Source organism: Lonchura striata, chromosome 10 (assembly GCF_046129695.1).
Source record: "Lonchura striata isolate bLonStr1 chromosome 10, bLonStr1.mat, whole genome shotgun sequence".
NCBI classification, from domain to species: domain Eukaryota; kingdom Metazoa; phylum Chordata; class Aves; order Passeriformes; family Estrildidae; genus Lonchura; species Lonchura striata.
Genome location: NC_134612.1, coordinates 25,698,038 through 25,715,304, shown reverse-complemented (window position 1 = coordinate 25,715,304; position 17,267 = coordinate 25,698,038). Strand labels below are relative to the sequence as shown.

General features: G+C 45.5%; 1 protein-coding gene across 1 annotated transcript; it reads left to right on the top strand.

Moving 5' to 3' along the window:
* The first annotated feature begins 803 nt into the window (after positions 1 to 803).
* LOC144246814 (uncharacterized) lies at positions 804 to 15,238 on the top strand. Its single transcript, XM_077785762.1, has 9 exons — positions 804 to 1,040; positions 2,359 to 2,483; positions 4,538 to 4,643; positions 5,078 to 5,139; positions 5,605 to 5,763; positions 7,218 to 7,329; positions 7,795 to 7,853; positions 10,926 to 11,002; positions 14,997 to 15,238. Exons 5-9 carry the CDS (start codon positions 5,648 to 5,650, stop codon positions 15,002 to 15,004), a joined length of 372 nt encoding a protein of 123 aa, XP_077641888.1. The 5' UTR covers positions 804 to 1,040; positions 2,359 to 2,483; positions 4,538 to 4,643; positions 5,078 to 5,139; positions 5,605 to 5,647; the 3' UTR covers positions 15,005 to 15,238.
* The last annotated feature ends 2,029 nt before the right edge of the window (positions 15,239 to 17,267 follow it).

The following is a 17,267-nucleotide window of genomic DNA, read 5'->3' as shown; positions in this document are numbered from 1 at the left end:
ACTCAGACCATGGCGCACTTTGCCTGGGACACAGGAAAAATATTCCAAGTATAATGCACAAGAAGCATTCATCTCTGGGATAAAACTCAGTGAAGTTTTTGGAACCAGTATAGTCATGTCTTGGTAACATGAAGAAAATCAACAGAGAAGGCAGCCAGATTCCCTTAAAATGATGTTTGGGATAGAAGTGGGCTTGTTGCCTTGCTCCTCCTGGAAGCATCTCCCTTGGAGAGACTGAATGTGGTAAAATGTTAAAGGCTCAGCACTTCCTGTGTTAAAAAAGCTGATTTTTAATGACCTGCTCGATTACCATCCCAGCAGACAGGGGTTTGTATGTGCAGCTGGGAATCTATTTTTGTGCTCTGCATGAGTACTGGGGCAGGTTTCTGGGCTGGGACCTCAGAGAAGTAAAACTAAATCAAAACTCTGGTTAAGGACTCAAACTGTCTCCTGTGAAGCTTTCAGTCTCTCTTTATTACTGTAATACTTTTTCACAGAACTGGAAGTTTAGTATTTCTGAGGCTTTCCTAAGTGAGGGAAAGAATTATTACAGCAAAGGTATAATATCATTCTTTATTACAGTTTTTTATATCACCCAACTGTTTTTCCTGAATTTGTAGATTATGATTTTTTTTCCTTCCTGAAATAGATTCTGTAATTAACAGTTTGTATCTTTTCATGCCAGGCTGGAGGGGGCTTGGAGCAACCTGGACTAATGGAAGGTGTCCCTGCCTGGTGCCAAGGCTAGCTGGAGGACGATTTTTTTTCTTTACTGGGACACGTGCCATGTTTGTCTTCAATATTTTTTCTGGAAGAAACCAACATCTTCCCGTTCTCCTCGCTGTGGTGGCAGCGCAGATGTCCCTTTTGGACTGAAATCCACAGGCTGATTGCCCTCGGCTGGCAGCGGGAGGGGTGGGGCAGTGCCAGCTGTGTCCTGTGCTGCCCTTCCTGCAGCGCCCTGGGTGTGGGACGAGCGCCGAGGATGCCGTGGGAGCGCAGGAAGCGCCGCTCCTTGGAAAGGCGAGCGGGGCCGGCCGGTGAGGAGCCTTTGGTGCAGGATGTCGGTGAGGGTGGGGCGGGAGCTGCTTCTCCCGCTGCTCAGGGAAGGAGTTAAACCCACCCTGCGCAGGGGTTTCACACTCACGGCTTCGGTGCTTCGGCTGTGGGGGAGTTTCTTAAAAAGAGGTAAAAGCCTCTAAATGCGGCTTTGTCACAAAAAGTCTGCCAGGCTCAGAGCCAAGCCCTGGGGCGCTGCCCCCAGCCCTGACTTGGGATGCATTTCCTTTCCTGCTGTCCCAGTGACAGGGCAGTTTCCTTCCTCCCCAGGGAGTAACCGAGTCAGTGTGACAAGGGCACTGAACCCTGTGACAAAGCAGGGACAACCCCAGGGCAGTCTCCTACACTGCTGCGGGGATCATGCTGCCGTAGTCTGCCGTTGATCTGGATTTACAAAACAATTTGACTTGGGGAAAAACAGAAGTTCAGATGCTGAACAGGTCCAGGTCAAGGCTGGGGCATGTTTGTAACTGTGTACGAGCACAAGGTCTTGTGCTTCCACAAGGTTTTGTGCTTCCACAACATTTAGGGAATGTATTTATTTTAAGCTCTGAGGGTTTTGGACCCTTAAAAGCTGGAAGTGCATCCTTCAAGAGCCAAGGTTGCTTCAGGCTCTGCGGTGAGGGTGAAATGAAGCTCTGCAGTGTGTCAGAGCTGAGCCAAAGGAGCTGAGGGAATTACCTGACCTGGAAGGATGCACCCACTGCTGGAGTGAGTCCTGAGGATGATCAGAGGGATGGAGCAGCTCTGCTGGGAGGAAAGGCTGGAGATTTGGGATTGCTCAGCCTGGAGAAGCTTTGGGGTGATTTCACTTGTGGCTTCATTGAAGAGCCTACAGGAAGGATGGAGGGAGACTATTTCCAAGGGATAGAGGGACAGGACACAGGGAATGACCTCCACTGCCAGAGGGAAGGGATGGATGGGAGATTGGGAAAAATTCCTGTCTGGGAGAGTGGGCAGGTCCTGGCACAGGTGCCCAGAGCAGCTGTGGCTGCCCTGGATCCCTGGCAGTGCCCAGGGCCAGGCTGGACAGGGCTGGAGCACCTGGGACAGTGGGAGGTGTCCCTGCCATGGCTGGGGTGGGGCTGGATGTAATTTAAGGTCCTTTCCAACCCAAACCATTCCATAATTCCATCATTCTCTATATTCTGGCTAATTAGAATGTGGTGTAGGTAGGTTTTGTCCTTCACAGTATTTTTCCCTCTCATCCCACATCATTTGCTGCAGCAAAGAGGACGGAGCTGGTGCCAGTTCCATCTCACAGAGCTCTGTCCCTGTCCCCTTCTCTGTCCCCTGCAGGAACCAGGAACATTCTGGGAAGCCCCCGAGGTGGTTTGCATCACACTTCTGTCACAGCTGACTTGGACCCTTTGGAACTGCAAACGAGGCTTGGTTCAGGCAGTGGCTCTAAAGAGCATTCTGAGGTTTGCATTTTCCTTTTTCATACATCAAGTGCTTGTTTAGAGGCCAATTATTCCTAATTAGTTTCATATTTGGAGCGATTTCTATATCCCCTGTACACACCAGACCTCACTGACTCACAATCATTACCAGCTGACTGCAATTTAATACAGTGAATTTGGACAAAATTCACTTTATTTGCTTGTGCAATTTTTCCAGTTTTAACTTCACCATCTTGTTGTAGTTATGAACAAGTTCTATTACTTAATTTTAACTTATTTGGGACTTATTCTCAATAATAAAGCCCAATAATTTATTTTTAATTATTCTCCAAATATTTTGCTGGATTAATCAAGAATTGGTCACTTTTTAATGCATTTCTGGGCTGACCTTACCTATAGGAATAAAATATGGGTATTGATTTAGTGAGGAAAATTTATATTGATTTATTCCAGGAAAATTCAGGTTTGAAGGCTTCTGATTATTTTTAAATCACAGATAGGATTTTTATTTAAATGAAATATTTGTATTTTGTGTCAGCAGCCATTCTGTCACTCCAGCCCCTTGCAAATTGTCTTTTTCCATCTTTCTTGAAGCTCCTTTCAGGTACTGGAAGGCCATAATTAGGTCACCCCAGCACCTGACTTTTAAGGGACAATATTTAAATCATCCAGGAAGGTCTGGTAACACCTTCTAGCCAAAACAAGCTCATTGATGCTGTGTGCATTATTTTGTGTATTTTTATGTTGGGTTTAAAATGTGTGCCGAGGTCCTATGCAACTGAAATGGCACCAGGAAGTTTCTGGGCTCTTTTAGCTGCTGTTTCCACTTCCCCAGTGAATTGTCCACCAGCAGTTCTGCTGCTGGTGCTGGGAGGCTCCTCCAGCCTGAAGGGCTGATGGTGTAAAGTCACCTTAAATGCCCCATGCCATTCACTTTGGTGTTTTTACTGTATCAAACCAATACTTTTGCAGTGTTAGACATTCCCACACAGAAAAAAAACCCCTTGTGACCCCAGTGAAACAAAGAAGCACAGAAACTCCCAAGCACGTCAGCATTTACAGGATCCTCTTTTATTGCACTTCCCCAAATGTTGTTTTGCAAGGAAATTGGAATAAACCTGCCACGACCTTATCCCAGGAAAGTAAAAGGACATGGATTATAAACAGGGAGTCAATCATTGCAGACAATCACTGTGATCCTGATGTTGGAGAGAGACACAGAACATTTGGCAAAACTCTTTGGGGTAATTTCCTTTGAATTCTGGAGCTGCTATGGAACAGAGAAAGCTTTCCAGAGAAACAAATCCCTTCCATGCCCAGTGAGATCCCATCACCCAGAGCCAGGAATAAACACAGGCGGTAAATAATCCCTGTTAATAACCTGAAATCACTGTGTTGCCTTGTGAAACTGTAACAAAAGCATGTGGGATCATGCTCAGGCCTGTTTAAAAACAAACAGTAATTAAAGCAGCCCTTTGGAGCTGAGCTGCTGAGGGGAATATTAGCTTTTTGGAGTGCTTGATGGCTGTCACAGGGGAGCTCAGCTGGGATGTTTGGTTGTTGGACAGCTCTTGCAGCAGTTCTGCCTCTGCAGAGATGTTTGGGCAGATCCCTAAAAGGTGGGAATCTGAAATGAAGCCTCTACAGCTCTGTTCAGATGGAATTCCTGGCAGATGATGGACGTGGAGGCACAACCCCTCACCCCACAAAACTTTTATTTGTTTGAGACTAACATTTACTTACCTGATAGCAATAGAAATCCCCTTGTAATGCTGACTTTTTGACACTGATTCTGTAAAGATTCAGTCCCTGTGAAACGAGGGCTGCAACAGCACAATAACTTGGCAGGTGTTTGGTTGCACAATGTTTGGAGAAGGGATTAAATATTTGCACAACAAGGGGGTGATGCCTCAGGGATGTTTGATATAAGGTGAGGACAGCAGAGGGACTCTCACCAAAATTCCTCAGCGCAGTCTCACCAGCCACCCCTCTCTGCAAGGTGACAGTGGCCCCTCAGAGAGGAGGGAATTTTCCATGTCCTGCTCACTGGATCCCCTCTCTGTGCCCTTTTCCAGGAGCTGGGGGTGCTGAGCTCTGAAGTTCCTTTCATCAAAACCCAAAAGGGACAGAAACTCCTGTGGGGACAGCCCTGCACCCTCACTGCTCTGGGCACACTCAAAGGTGATCCTGACATTATTTATTTCATGATTGTTAACATCTCTTAGACAAAATAAAACACAAAAATAATCCTCATTGAGACCTTCCTTGAGTAGCTGGGCATGTCATTTAGAGTGGAAAACAGGTAGAATTTATTGTCAATTCTGTTCTAAGAAGAATTTGTGTTGCAGGGAGATTAATTAACTTAAATGTGGCCTTTTATCTTCACATGTGAACTTTGTACTTAAGTTTTTTAAAGATCTGCTCAAAGTTAAACACTTATTGCCTGTATTTATGTCAGTAGATACATTAATTGCTCATGGAATTGTTCATTGGACTTTATGATGTTGAAGATATTTTCCAGCCTTAATGATTCTGGAATTCTATTACCCAATTTTCAGCTCACCTATAAAATGTGTGATGATAATTCACAGGTTTTTAATTTTACTCTTCTGCAGGATTTCCAGTACCCAAGTGATCGAAACAGATTGAGCACCCTGACAGCATGAAAGGCAGAAAGGTTATTCTTCTGGAACCCCTACAATATCAAAGAACAAATCAAAATACACATTGTGATTTGTTTGTATTGCAAAGTTCATATCTGGTTATTGTAGGCACCACTCCTGGGACTTAAAAATCAACTAGGATTACATTTTAGCCTGATATTAAATAGACATGGAATTAAAACATCAGAGCAGCTATGTCCAGTTCTTTTAAGCAATTAATGTATATAAAATCTCATTTCCATACTGATGAATGGTTTGGTTTCTCTCATCTCTCATTGGTCAGTGAACTATCTCACAATAATCTCGTTTTCTTGGTTGTGATTAGCAATAACTCCTCCTTTGTTCTTTTCTGCATCACTGTGTTCCCAGAACTTCTGAGAAAATGATCTTTTTCCCCTGGATTAGTCACGGTGTTAGGACAAACATGGCCTTGTTTCCTCATGAAATGTATCAGCACCACTGTGTTTATTTCTCCACAGCCTTGACCAGCAGGAGGATGGGGGAGTCCAATTGAAGATTTGGATGAAAACCTCTGGTAAAATGGCAGCTTTTGCAAAGTTCAGTGTGGGCAGTGTGGTGCTTTTCATGCGTGTTGGGTGCCTGACCAGTGTTTATCCTGCACAGACTCCAAGGGAGAGGCGAGAGCCGTGAGCTCAGCGTGGCTTTGATCCAGTCAGCAGCTGCCCAAAGCACTTCCAAACATGTCAGGCTCAAGGAACAGCTTGTGGAGAGCAGGAGAGGGGCGCAGTCATTCCCAGCAGCTTTCATCCCCCTGGAGGCACTACAAGGAGAAAGCTCCTCCACTTTCATCCCTGGGAAGAGGAGGGAGTTGGTGTGAGCTGGCACAGCTTCCCCACCACATCACCAGCCCCATCCCAGGGAGGGAGTGAGCAGGGCTGTGCTCACCATTCCCTGTGCTCCACTGGAGCAATGGCCCAGAAAAGCTGCAATGGGCACTGGTGTTTAGTGGTTTTCCTACAGAGTGAGAGTTTTTAGGAGAGACAGCAAATGGAAATGGGAAGAGCTTCATGTCTAAATGTCTATTTATTGTCTAAATGGTGGTTCTGGCTTGGAAAATGGGCCTTTGGTACCTTCCAATGGTCACGGAATCGTGGAATTCCAGACTGGATGGGTTGGAAGTGACCTTAAATCTCTCATTCACAGCCCCTGCCATGGGCAGGGACAACTTCCACTGTCCCAGGCTGCTCCAGCCTGGCCTGGGACACTTCCAGAGATCCAGGGGCAGCCACAGTTGCTCTGGGAATTCCATCCCAGCCCCTCCCCACCTTCCCAGAGAGGGATTTGGTTTATAATATTTGGGTTTGCCTTAGAATATAAAGCCAAGTCCACAATGGCTTTGTTAATTTTTTTTTCCAAAGAAAAAAATTCCTTCAGAGTTGTGGAATTTTATTCTTCCAGGTATTGGTGTTACAGAATGTGCTGAAATATTTGTATGAGTGAGATGAATGAAATTATCCCAGATTAAATAATTTGCTGCCAGTTAAGAGCCTGGTGCTAGCATTTTTAGATTGGTGATGTGTTCACAAACAACACACTGCCACATCTACATAAATTATAAATACATATACATATACATATATATATATATATATATATATATATATATAATATATATATATATATATATATATGTATTTAGTGAGAGGCGTGTAACCCATGATTGAAGTGATATTGTGGTTGAATCCCTGATATCATCCACCTTTCCCTCTGAAAGGGTTTTTAATTGAGTATTTAATTATCCAAACCAATAGAGAAAATTTAAGGGCAATTCTTACATAAAGGAAAAAGGGAGAACTTTCCCTTTTTTTTGTGTAAACCATTCAGAGTTTCCCTGCAGAAAGCTTCAACCTGTATTGACATTTTGGTTCCCTTTTTTCCCTGATCCTGGCTGCCCTTGATTCCAGAGGAGAACAATGGGAGGGGAGTGAGTGCTGAGGGTATTTAAAGCACAATCATGGGAAATGCTCCCATCACCACAGAGCCCTTTTCCTTCCCCTGGCGAATCCCCTGGCTGTGCTCCAGAGCCTCTTTCCCAGGGGAATTGTTCACGGGGAGAACTCCTGAATTGCAGGGACACCACTGGAAGGGCACAAGGACACCTCATCCAAAGCCCAGGATCCACTTTCCTGCTGCATTCAGAAGGTGCTGCTGGGGGAATTGCACTGATTCTAACAGCTCCAAAGGTCAAGATTTATTTTTAATAATGTTTTCCCAGCCTTCTTAAATGTACTGATCAGTTTTCCATATTTGTAGTGATAGTAATGTTTGAGTGGCAGCAGATACCTAATTTATACCTAAATTTGATTTAGGTTTGATTTGCCATTTCATAGCAAGACTCTTAAAAGGGAGGGGAGTGATATTAATATTTCACATGGTTGGGAGAGGAAATGCCTGGCAATCCCAGGGGAAGAGTCACAGCACCTGTGCTGAACTCACCCAGATTTTTGGCAGCAATGGTCTAATTGCTCATTGTGAGTGGAACAGAAAACAATTCTGATACAAAGCAAGAGAAGGTTTCAATGAGCTGGAGAGGTAACAGAAATAGGTTGTGTGTTAAAAGAAATGTTAGGGGGCAGAGGATCAATACCAAAAATCAAACTAAATCAATTCTTCCTTCTTTTATTTTTGCTGTGTTTCCATCTTTCCAGTTGCTGTGTTTCCTTTCCAAAGCAAGGAAGGGGCAGGAGTTTAGGAGAGTCTTGTTCAGGTGAGTCTTGCTGATAAAGCAACTTGGGTTTCTGTGATCAATCTCCTTAATTAACTAAAAATGCAGAACTGAAGAAGCTGTTGGATTTTCTGCAGTTGGCTGCAGGAGACTTTTCTCAGACTGTTGGCTGAAGGTTGGAGTGTTCAGCCTGGAGAAGGGAAAGATCTGGGGAGATTTAATTGGGGCCTTCCAAGACCTAAAGGGAACCTGAAAGAGCTGGAGAGGAACCTTGGACAAGGACCTGGAGTGCCAGGACAAAGGGGAATGGCTTTAAACTAAAGGAGGAGAGATTTAGGTGGGATCTTGGGAAGGAATTCCTCCCTCTGAGGGTGCGGAGGGGCTGGGATGGAATTCCCAGAGCAGCTGTGGCTGCCCCTGGATCCCTGGCAGTGCCCAAGGCCAGGCTGGAGCAGCCTGGGGCAGTGGGAGGTGTCCCTGCCCATGGCAGGGGTGGGGCTGGATGAGCTTGAAGGTCCTTCCATCCCAAACCATTCCATGATTCCACCCCAAAGAGAACCTGGTTATGGAGCCAGCAGTGACTGGGGGCTAAAGCACCTTCCCAGCTGTTGATCAGAACAGGAATTTCAGACATTTTATCCCTGTTTTCTCTTGCATATCCCTTAGCTGAGAGGTGATGGGAAGAACCAGCAGGAGCATCCCCAAACCCTGGGGGTGGGACACTTTGGGAGGGGGACACTTTTATAACCATTATTGGCTTTGAGGCTTATCCTGAGCCAACAGAACCGAGAATAAATTGTCACTTCAGGGCCAGCATTCAGTGCCAGCTCAGAGAAATGCAGGATGGCTGTGGCAGGTATTAAACATCCCGAATAATCCCTGGGGGAGGATCCCAGGGTAACAATGCCTGCTTGCCAAGTCTGTTTGCAGAGTGCACAAAGCAACAAGGAAAACATTGCAACAGCACAAAGGTTTTCTTCCAGATCCACCGCAGGCTGCTGCGTCAGCAGAGCTGCTTGCTGCTGCTTTTCTTCCAGCCCCAAAGTGGGATTGAGCCAGGCACTGCATCCATGGGGATTGGGATGCTGTGGCTGGAGGATAAACCCCCAGCCAAGGCCCCCAGGGAGCCAATTATGCTGCTTGGAACCCGTTTATTTTTCCTCATTTCCTTGAAGATGTGTGTGTGGGGAGCAGTGATTCATCCAGGCCCTCTTCCCAGTGCTGTGGGATTTGTGTTTGTTTCCCATTTCCTGGAAGCACTCGGTGTTTGGGGAAGGTTGCTGGGCCACGAGGAGCTGCTGGACACCATCCACAGCCACTGTCAGGCACTTTCTGCTGGGTGGGATCCCTGAGGATCCCAGCCCTTCAGCTTTGCAGGGAAATCACTTCTCCTTTGGGGCACGCAGGGTGTGAGGCTGGCTCTGGAAATATTCCCAGGGAAGAAAGGCTGGGAATGTGCTGACAGCAGCACTGCTCTTTCAGGTGTCAGTGTAAGAAGCTTATAAAAAAGCTCCAGTTTTGCTTGGTGAGCAGAAAGTGGGTGCAGGAAAATGGGCTGGGAATGTGTGGAGCAGAAGCTGAAAGGATGTTGGGACAGCTCAGGCTGGAGGCAGGAATGCTCAGCAGGGAAGGAACAGGCAGCCTTAAAAGGAAGAGAAAACTTGAACATGTGAATTCTAGACAAAAAAAAAAAAATATATACAAAGCTGATGAATTATGACCAACTTGCAGCATGACTTTGGTGAAGTGACTTTGGAACAGAAAGGTTTGGGCTTGTGAGGATTTGGAACCCCTGACTGTCAGAGCTGTGATCTGAATTTTGGTGGTGGTGCCACCCCTCCTCCCCAGCAGCACCAGAGCAGGGCTCAGATGTGCTTGTCCCGCCCCTTATCTCCAGTGCATCTGCTGGCTCTAATTCCCTGCAATAATCAGATTTTAAGGAGTTCTAAAAGCCCTCATCAGCTGTTTCTCCTCTTTTGGTGGGGGTGTAAACTCAGAGGAGCCAAGCAAAACACGCCAGTGGTTACCAGGCTTGGGCAGAGCCCCAGGGGTGCAATCCCAAAGGAATGAGGACTCCTTTCCCAGCAGGCTCGATGTCAGCTGGGTCCAGGGAATTCAGCTGGGGGTGCTGGAGCCAAGGCTTGCCCCAAAGCTCTTATTGTTGGAGTGGAACATAAGACGTGTGAGTTTGTGGTTTGCCAGCAAACTCAGACAAGGAAGCAAACACTCCAGCTGCAGGATGGGCTGTTCCTACTTGGCATGGCTCTCTAAAGCAGGATTTTTATCTGTTCCCTTTCCTGAGTTCAGTTTTCCCTCCCCATTTTCCATTCCCTATCGCTTTCCAGAGCCATGCCTTTGGCACTTGTTGTCAGATGTCAGATATTTGAAGTTGGAGTTGTATTTTCTATGAATGCTTTGTGGTTGTGGATCTCAAATATCCAGGAAAAAAAAAAAAAAAAGGTGTATTTTCCTTCCAGATAAGAGAAAAAAGAAAACTTCATTTATTTCTTCTAATCTGGTTTAATCTCCTGGTTACCATGCAGGGAGTAGTGGTGGAGTCCCCATCCCTGGAGGTGTTTAAAAATCCTGAGGATGTGGTTTAGTGCTGGGTTAACAGCTGGGCTGATGGTCCTGGAGATCTTTTCCAACTTTAAGGATTCTGGGATGATTTTAAAAAGAAAAAAGAACTTGTGATTCAAAAGGATTTCAGCTCCTCTGAGTGTAACCAAAGCAGATTCTACAGGAGCATTGCCAGGTCAGTGTGGTGGGATCTCCTCCCCATCCAAGGAGAATTTAGTTTATATGTGCAATTCTGTCACTTAAATATTGACATCATTGGGAATGATTTCCCACTGGAAGCAAGGAGAGGATTTTACCTCCTTGTGGCCTCCCATGTCTCTGGGATCATTCCTTGTGCTGGTGGTAAGGGGTGGATGGAAGTCAGGATTTGCCTAAATGGAAGAGGAAAAAATAGAAACAAACCAAGTTGTGAGGGCAAGGTTCTCCAAGCACAGCACAATTTCCACTCAAACCATCTGAGAACTTGCTTTACTCATTTCCTTCTGCTCAAACCAGGTTCTTTTCAAGGGGTTCTGTTCTTTTCCTCCTTTCAAGGACCATGTGGAGCCCAGGACCAGCTCAGACTCAGGTGGTAAAAGCACAGCACCATTTTCCTGCCTTGAGGGAAGAAGGTGAGTCCTGGAGGTCCCCAAGAAATGACAGAATTTCCAAGCCAGGGAAGATGGAATGACCTTTCCTTGAAACTCTGAGCTAGGAATAATTCCCTTCACATGTCCTGAGTGGGGATGAGCTGGCTGTGGTGCCAGGAAAGGTGAGGGGAATATTCCAGTTACTCACCTGGAGCACTTGTATTTATTCACTTGTCATTTATGGGGAACAACGTGAACCCTCTCCTTTCCTTCTCCCAGGCCATGAATAACATTGAGGAAATTGTTTGCACTTGGAAACCACAAGGTGGGGAGGTCAGGGATATAAAAATGCAAAGAATTGTAATCTGTGAGTAAAACTGTGAAATCAAATGTTGAGTAAGATGCTTCTAAAGGAAACAATATATTTTCAGAATTAGATCACAAGTGATTTTTTTTTTTTTGCTGTACAGAATAGTTTCTCATTCACTCTTTGAAGGAAATGAAAAAGAAAATTACATTTCATCTCTCTCTCCAGCCCCTTTAACAAATACTTGGGCAGAATTTCTTGTCCTCTAATTTGAATTATCTGTTTGTGAAATGTTATTTTCCTCCCCTCTCCAGCTTGTTTCCAATTCTTTGCCTATAAGGAAATGATTGTGCTCCCCCTTTCCCACCCTTTATCTCTTTTCCTCAAAATTAGAGCTTTCTGTAATTTTTTCCCCATGGGGTTATGAAGCAAAGCCCCATATTCAGAGATAAAGCTGGATACATGGAGATGACTCAGGACTATTGAAATAATTGTGATTTTTCATTTTTTGTTTTATTTTAAACAATGTCAACCCAATGAGAATATTTAACATAACCATGTCAACTACAGGGATAGGATTTACTTGAATTTCCTCAGATCCAAGGCCTGGGAGAGCTGGTGAGAAGGAATTCCACTGAGGGGAGGAATGAATTTGGAAGTGAGGGATCAGGTGTATCAGCAAAGGAATTAAAGCTCAGGGAACAACGGGACCACTGAATCAAGTTGTTTGCTTGGAAACTTCTCCAGGCTGCAGCAGAGAGAAGGAAAGAAATCCACCCCACCTCAGCCAGGTCTTGGAAAGCCTCCAGCAGAGTTCAGCCTCTCGAGGGCAGAGGAAATGCCTGAGGAGGAGCTGCTGGATGTGCAGAAAATGCTCAGCTGTGGGCAGGAAAAAAGCTGGAGCTGGCAGGAGATCTGCTCTGGAATGAAGGAACTGAGGGGGAGAACAGAGCTGAGAGGGGCCTGCAGGAGCCTGGAGAGAGGAGCTGCACCCTTGGGTGTCCCACAGCTGGGCAGTGGGCACAGCCCTGGTTTGGGAACAGGATGGTTTGATGGTTTCTGTGATTACAGGGGTGCCAGGGGCCTGGAGAGAGGAGCTGCACCCTTGGGGTGTCCCACAGCTGGGCAGTGGGCACAGCCCTGGTTTGGGAACTGGGTGGTTTGATGGTTTCTGTGATTACAGGGGTGCCAGGGGCCTGGAGAGAGGAGCTGGAGCCTTGGGTGTCCCACAGCTGGGCAGTGGGCACAGCCCTGGTTTGGGAACTGGATGGTTTGATGGTTTCTGTGATTACAGGGGTGCCAGGGGCCTGGAGAGAGGAGCTGCACCCTTGGGTGTCCCACAGCTGGGCAGTGGGCACAGCCCTGGTTTGGGAACTGGATGGTTTGATGGTTTCTGTGATTACAGGGGTGCCAGGGGGGCACTGCAGCCCTGCCACCGGGGCAGTGGGAGCAGTTCCCTCTCCCATCCATTGCCAGCACTCCTTTCTCCAGGGGATGAGGAGCCCTGGTGACAATGAGCTCTCCTTGGCCTTCAGCCAGGGAGGGAAGCAGAGCCTTGTCCAGGGTGGGAGCTCCCTTCACCCCCAGGACACTGAGGCTGGGTGGCACCACCCTCCAGCATTTGATTCAGGATCAGAGCTGCCTCCTGAAATTCCTGTGGCATCCTTCGTGTCCTGAAATCCTTCATGTCCATCCTGCTGGAAGAAACAGGAGAGTTTTAAGAAGTGTAAATGTTTTGAGAAGGCATCTTTTCCAAGATGAACTATCCAGGAAATGCTCAGTGGCTCTCGGGCAGCTGTTATTCAGTATTTCCAGCAAATAACCTGGGGATTTTTAGAACTTAGCACTGTTAAGATCCACCAGGAATTTGTGTATCCTGAGGAAAACAGGCACAAAGGGAAAGCTGTGCATGGAGCCAAGTTCAAGTGTTACCCAGAAATTCAGTTCTAGTCCCCACAGCCCAAAGCTCTGAATTCCCAGACTGGTTTGGGTGGGAAGAGACCTTAAAATCATCTCATCCCACACCTTCCAGAGGACCAGGCTGCTCCACAGCCTGTCCAGCCTGTGCCTGGAACATCAGAAAATCCTCTGATGGAGGATTTTCTGAGAAGCTACAGACCATTAATGGTGCTCCTGCACTCTCCAGGGAGTGTTTTCACTCCATTACCTGAGCTGGCTGTTGGAGAAGGGGCCTGGCAGCAGCTGTCACAGAAGAGCTGTGAATTTTAGGCAGGATCAGAACAATATTTAGCACAAGGAGCCATAAACCCACCCTGCTCAGTGAGACTCTGCACAGGCAGGAGCTGTTTGCTGTGGCACAGGATCCCTCCCAGCCACAGGAGCTTCCTCAGGCCGGGATCTTTGCTCTCAGAGAGATTTATGGGGCAGAAAAAGCTTCCTCAGCCTCTTCCCAGCACCTTGAAGGAGTCAGGCTTGTCTTGGGATGGTGCATAAATGCCCAATAACGTTTGAGTGAGACACAGAGGTTTGTAATAACCCATTCCTCAGCACATGGAGGGATTAAAAACTGTTTGCATGCCTGTGTGGGACACATCCTTCATCCTTGGAGGGAGGAAGCATGAGATTTTTCCTTCAGAAAATGGATAATGGGGTAATGATGGTGGAGTCAATTTAACCATGTGCAACACAGCTCCTGCTTCGTTGCAGTCTCCCCAAAGACAGCAATAACTGAGCAGCTGAACCCTGAAACTCCTCCTTGTTTCCTGGGAGTGTTTGCTGTCCTGAGTGCTCCCTGCACCTGATTGATCTGTGCAAGGAGGGGAGGCCACAGGCACAAGGGTTTTATGGCCCCCATAAAGTCCTGTACACAGCATTTCCTCCATTTGCTGCTGCTAACCACAGCATTTGGGATCATATGGCACTTTAAGTGCTCTGATTTATGGGGAGGCAGCAACTGCATCTCTAATCAACATTCTAAAGGCTGAGTTTCAGAGCAATCCACTGTGTTTATTTGGGACATAAACACTGCAGTGCATGTGGGAATCGGGGCTGAGCTCACAGGAGCATCTCAGCCACAGCAAGGTGAAGGTGGAGGTGATTGGGGGAAAGGCAAATATTGGGAATTGGCAAATGGAAGAGCGTCTTTTCCTCCTGTTATATATTCTGGATGCGTGGCTGTAATTTCCTGCTCTCTGATAAAGAGCCTGATGTTACACAGAACAAGATAAACACAACCCCGGGCTCCATTTATCTTTGCTTCCCAAAGTTATCCGTTTGACCTGTGGATAGAAATTGTCTCCCTGGAATTGGAAATTCCAGGTGGCTCTGCAAGGACAATTACCTTTGAGCTCCCTCAAGTGGCAATGAAATCCTCAAGTTTGTCACAGAAATCCTCGAGTTTGTCTCAGAAACCATGGAGTTTGTTACAAAATCCTTGAGTTTGTCACTGAAACTCTTGAATTTTTTACAGAAACCCTTGAGATTTTCACTGAAGTCCCTGAGGTTTTTTGTTTTTTTTTTCAAAAACCCTTGAGCTTGTCACTGAAACGCTCACATTTTTTACAAAAACACTGGAGTTTGTCACTGAAATCCTTAAGTTTGTCACTGAAGCTCTCCAATTTGTTGCACAACTGCCTTTCCAGTGAAGCCTTGTAATTTAAGACCCTGTTTTTCACTGTTGCAAACTGAGATGCTCAGATTTCAAGGAATTGGAGCCAGTTCAGAGCAGATGAACATGATTCATTTAATAACACATTTCTCTTTTGGCAGGACTCTGAACAGACACATATCAAGTGAAATGAAGTGATTTGTGTCCAAGAGGAGTTTGCAGCTGATTCACAACATGATACCTGCATGTTTTGAGAGGTTGTTTTGACTTTCCTCCATGGTTCCTTATCAAATTCATGACACAGTAGCTGGGAAGTGAATGTGTTGTTCAGCACCTCGGGTAAAACTCAGCCCTTTGCTTTCTACACCTTGAAAAGGTAAATAAATAAATCCTTTGGCCTAAATCACAAGTGGTTGTGCCTCACTAAGGGCATATTTCATTCAAAAAGAGCATATTTTAATCAGAAAGCAATTGATTATCTCCTGCACACAGGATTGAGGTAATTTTTGGTGTAAGAAGGTGACATTTGATGGCATACTGGAGCTTTTTACAGTAAAAAAGTAGCTGTTTGAAGGGTTTGTCTAATATGGCAAGAACCTTTTGGAGCAAGGAGCTCAAGAAAAATGACTTTGGAGAAGAGAAACCTTCCAGTGTTGGAAGCTGGAGAGGAAATGTTCATGAGGAATGGGAGTGCCAGGAGAAGGGGGAACGAAGTCCCACTGCCAGCAGGGAGATTGGGCTGGATGGGATACTGGGAGTTAGGGATTGTTCCCTGGGAGGGTGGGGAGGGCTGGGATGGGATTCCCAGAGCAGCTGGGGCTGCCCCTGGATCCCTGGAGGTGCCCAAGGCCAGGCTGGACACTGGGGCTGGAGCACCTGGAACAGTGGGAGGTGTCCCTGCCATCCGTTGGTGTCCCTTCCATCCCACACCGTGCTGTGATTCCGTGATCCCACGACTTTAACACCCAAAATAGGACAAGGGAGCAATTCCACAAGCTTTGCATTTCCCTGGATGCTTGCAGCCTGGCCCTCAAACTCCATTTCCACTTTCCATTTCCACTTTCCATTTCCACTTTCCATTTCCACTTTCCATTTCCACTTTCCATTTCCACTTTCCATTTCCACTTTCCATTTCCACTTTCCATTTCCACTTTCACCTTCCATTTCCACCTTCCATTCTCCCCTTTCCCATTCCCCCTTTCCCATTCCCCCTTTCCCATTCCCCCTTTCCCATTCCCACTTCCCATTCCCCCCTTCCCATTCCCCCCTTCCCATTCCCCACTTCCCATTCCCCCCTTCCATTTCCACCTCCATTTCTATTACAGATACAAATTACCATGTTGGCTTTTTACAATGGATTTTATGTGTGGTGTTAAAATAAGTTTGCTACAAAGATACAGTTTTAATTTCTGTTTAATTAAGTTAGTGCAATAGCTGGTATCAGTGTGCTCATGTTAAAATTCCTGCTGGGATGGGACAACACCCAATGGCCACAGGCTGAGGGCACCTGTACGGATCTGCCACTGTCAAAAACGCCAATCACTTGGTTTTTAACATTTAAAAAGTTTATTAATAATAAAATGGTTATGAAAATAATAATATAATTAGAGTAATAAAGTTTAGAGTTAGGACAATTACAAGACAATAAAAAAAAAAGAATTACAGACATCTGGATGCTCTGGGACACTAAGGCATGAAAAGCATGACTTGTGTACAAAGGAATAACCTTAAACCAATAAACTTGTTGCATATTCATATATCCTTCATGGTTATGCATACATTTATTTAAAACAAGAAACTCTGTCTGTTGTATGTCAACTGCTTCCTTTAATCCCCACGGCCTCTTTGAGTCTGAGCAAGGCCTGAAGAAATGAGTTTATTCTGATTAGAAGCCAAAAATTCCTTTTCTTTGTTAGATTTAGGTGTTCCTCAAAGTGAGTATCTCATCCCTAAAAAAATACTTTCCCCACATCCATAGTCTCTATTTTAACAGTATGTTAGAATCTAAAGCTATATTTAACACACTACTTAAGAGAATTCATACAGCACAACTTTCTAACATTACATGTATAATATTCATTGTAATATTAGTGAAAAGCCAATATAAAATCTGCATTTTTCACACTTTTCCTTAAACTTTTTTACCTTTTCCCAGGAAACTGAAGCTTATTTTTCACAGTTTCTGTGAAAAATGTGTATTTTATGATTGGCTTTTCACAAATATTGTGATGAATGTTAGATGTGTAATACTAGAAAGTTATGTTAATTCTCTTTAAGTAGTGTGTTAAATGTAGTTTTAGGTTCCAACATAATGTTAAAATAGAGACTATGGATGTGAGGGGTTGTTTTTATTTAGGAATGAGATACTCGCTTCGAGGAACACCTGAATCTTCCAAAGGAGAGGGATTTATGGCTTCTTATCAGAAGAAACT

What these genes read in the sequence shown, in the direction of transcription:
- LOC144246814 (XM_077785762.1), top strand. Translation starts at nt 5,648, where the DNA reads ATGAAAACCTCTGGTAAAATGGCAGCTTTTGCAAAGTTCAGTGTGGGC. An exon ending in GCACAGACTCCAAGGGAGAG is followed by an intron (nt 5,764 to 7,217) that starts GCGAGAGCCGTG and finishes CCTGAATTGCAG; the next exon opens with GGACACCACTGGAAGGGCAC. An exon ending in TGATTCTAACAGCTCCAAAG is followed by an intron (nt 7,330 to 7,794) that starts GTCAAGATTTAT and finishes CCATCTTTCCAG; the next exon opens with TTGCTGTGTTTCCTTTCCAA.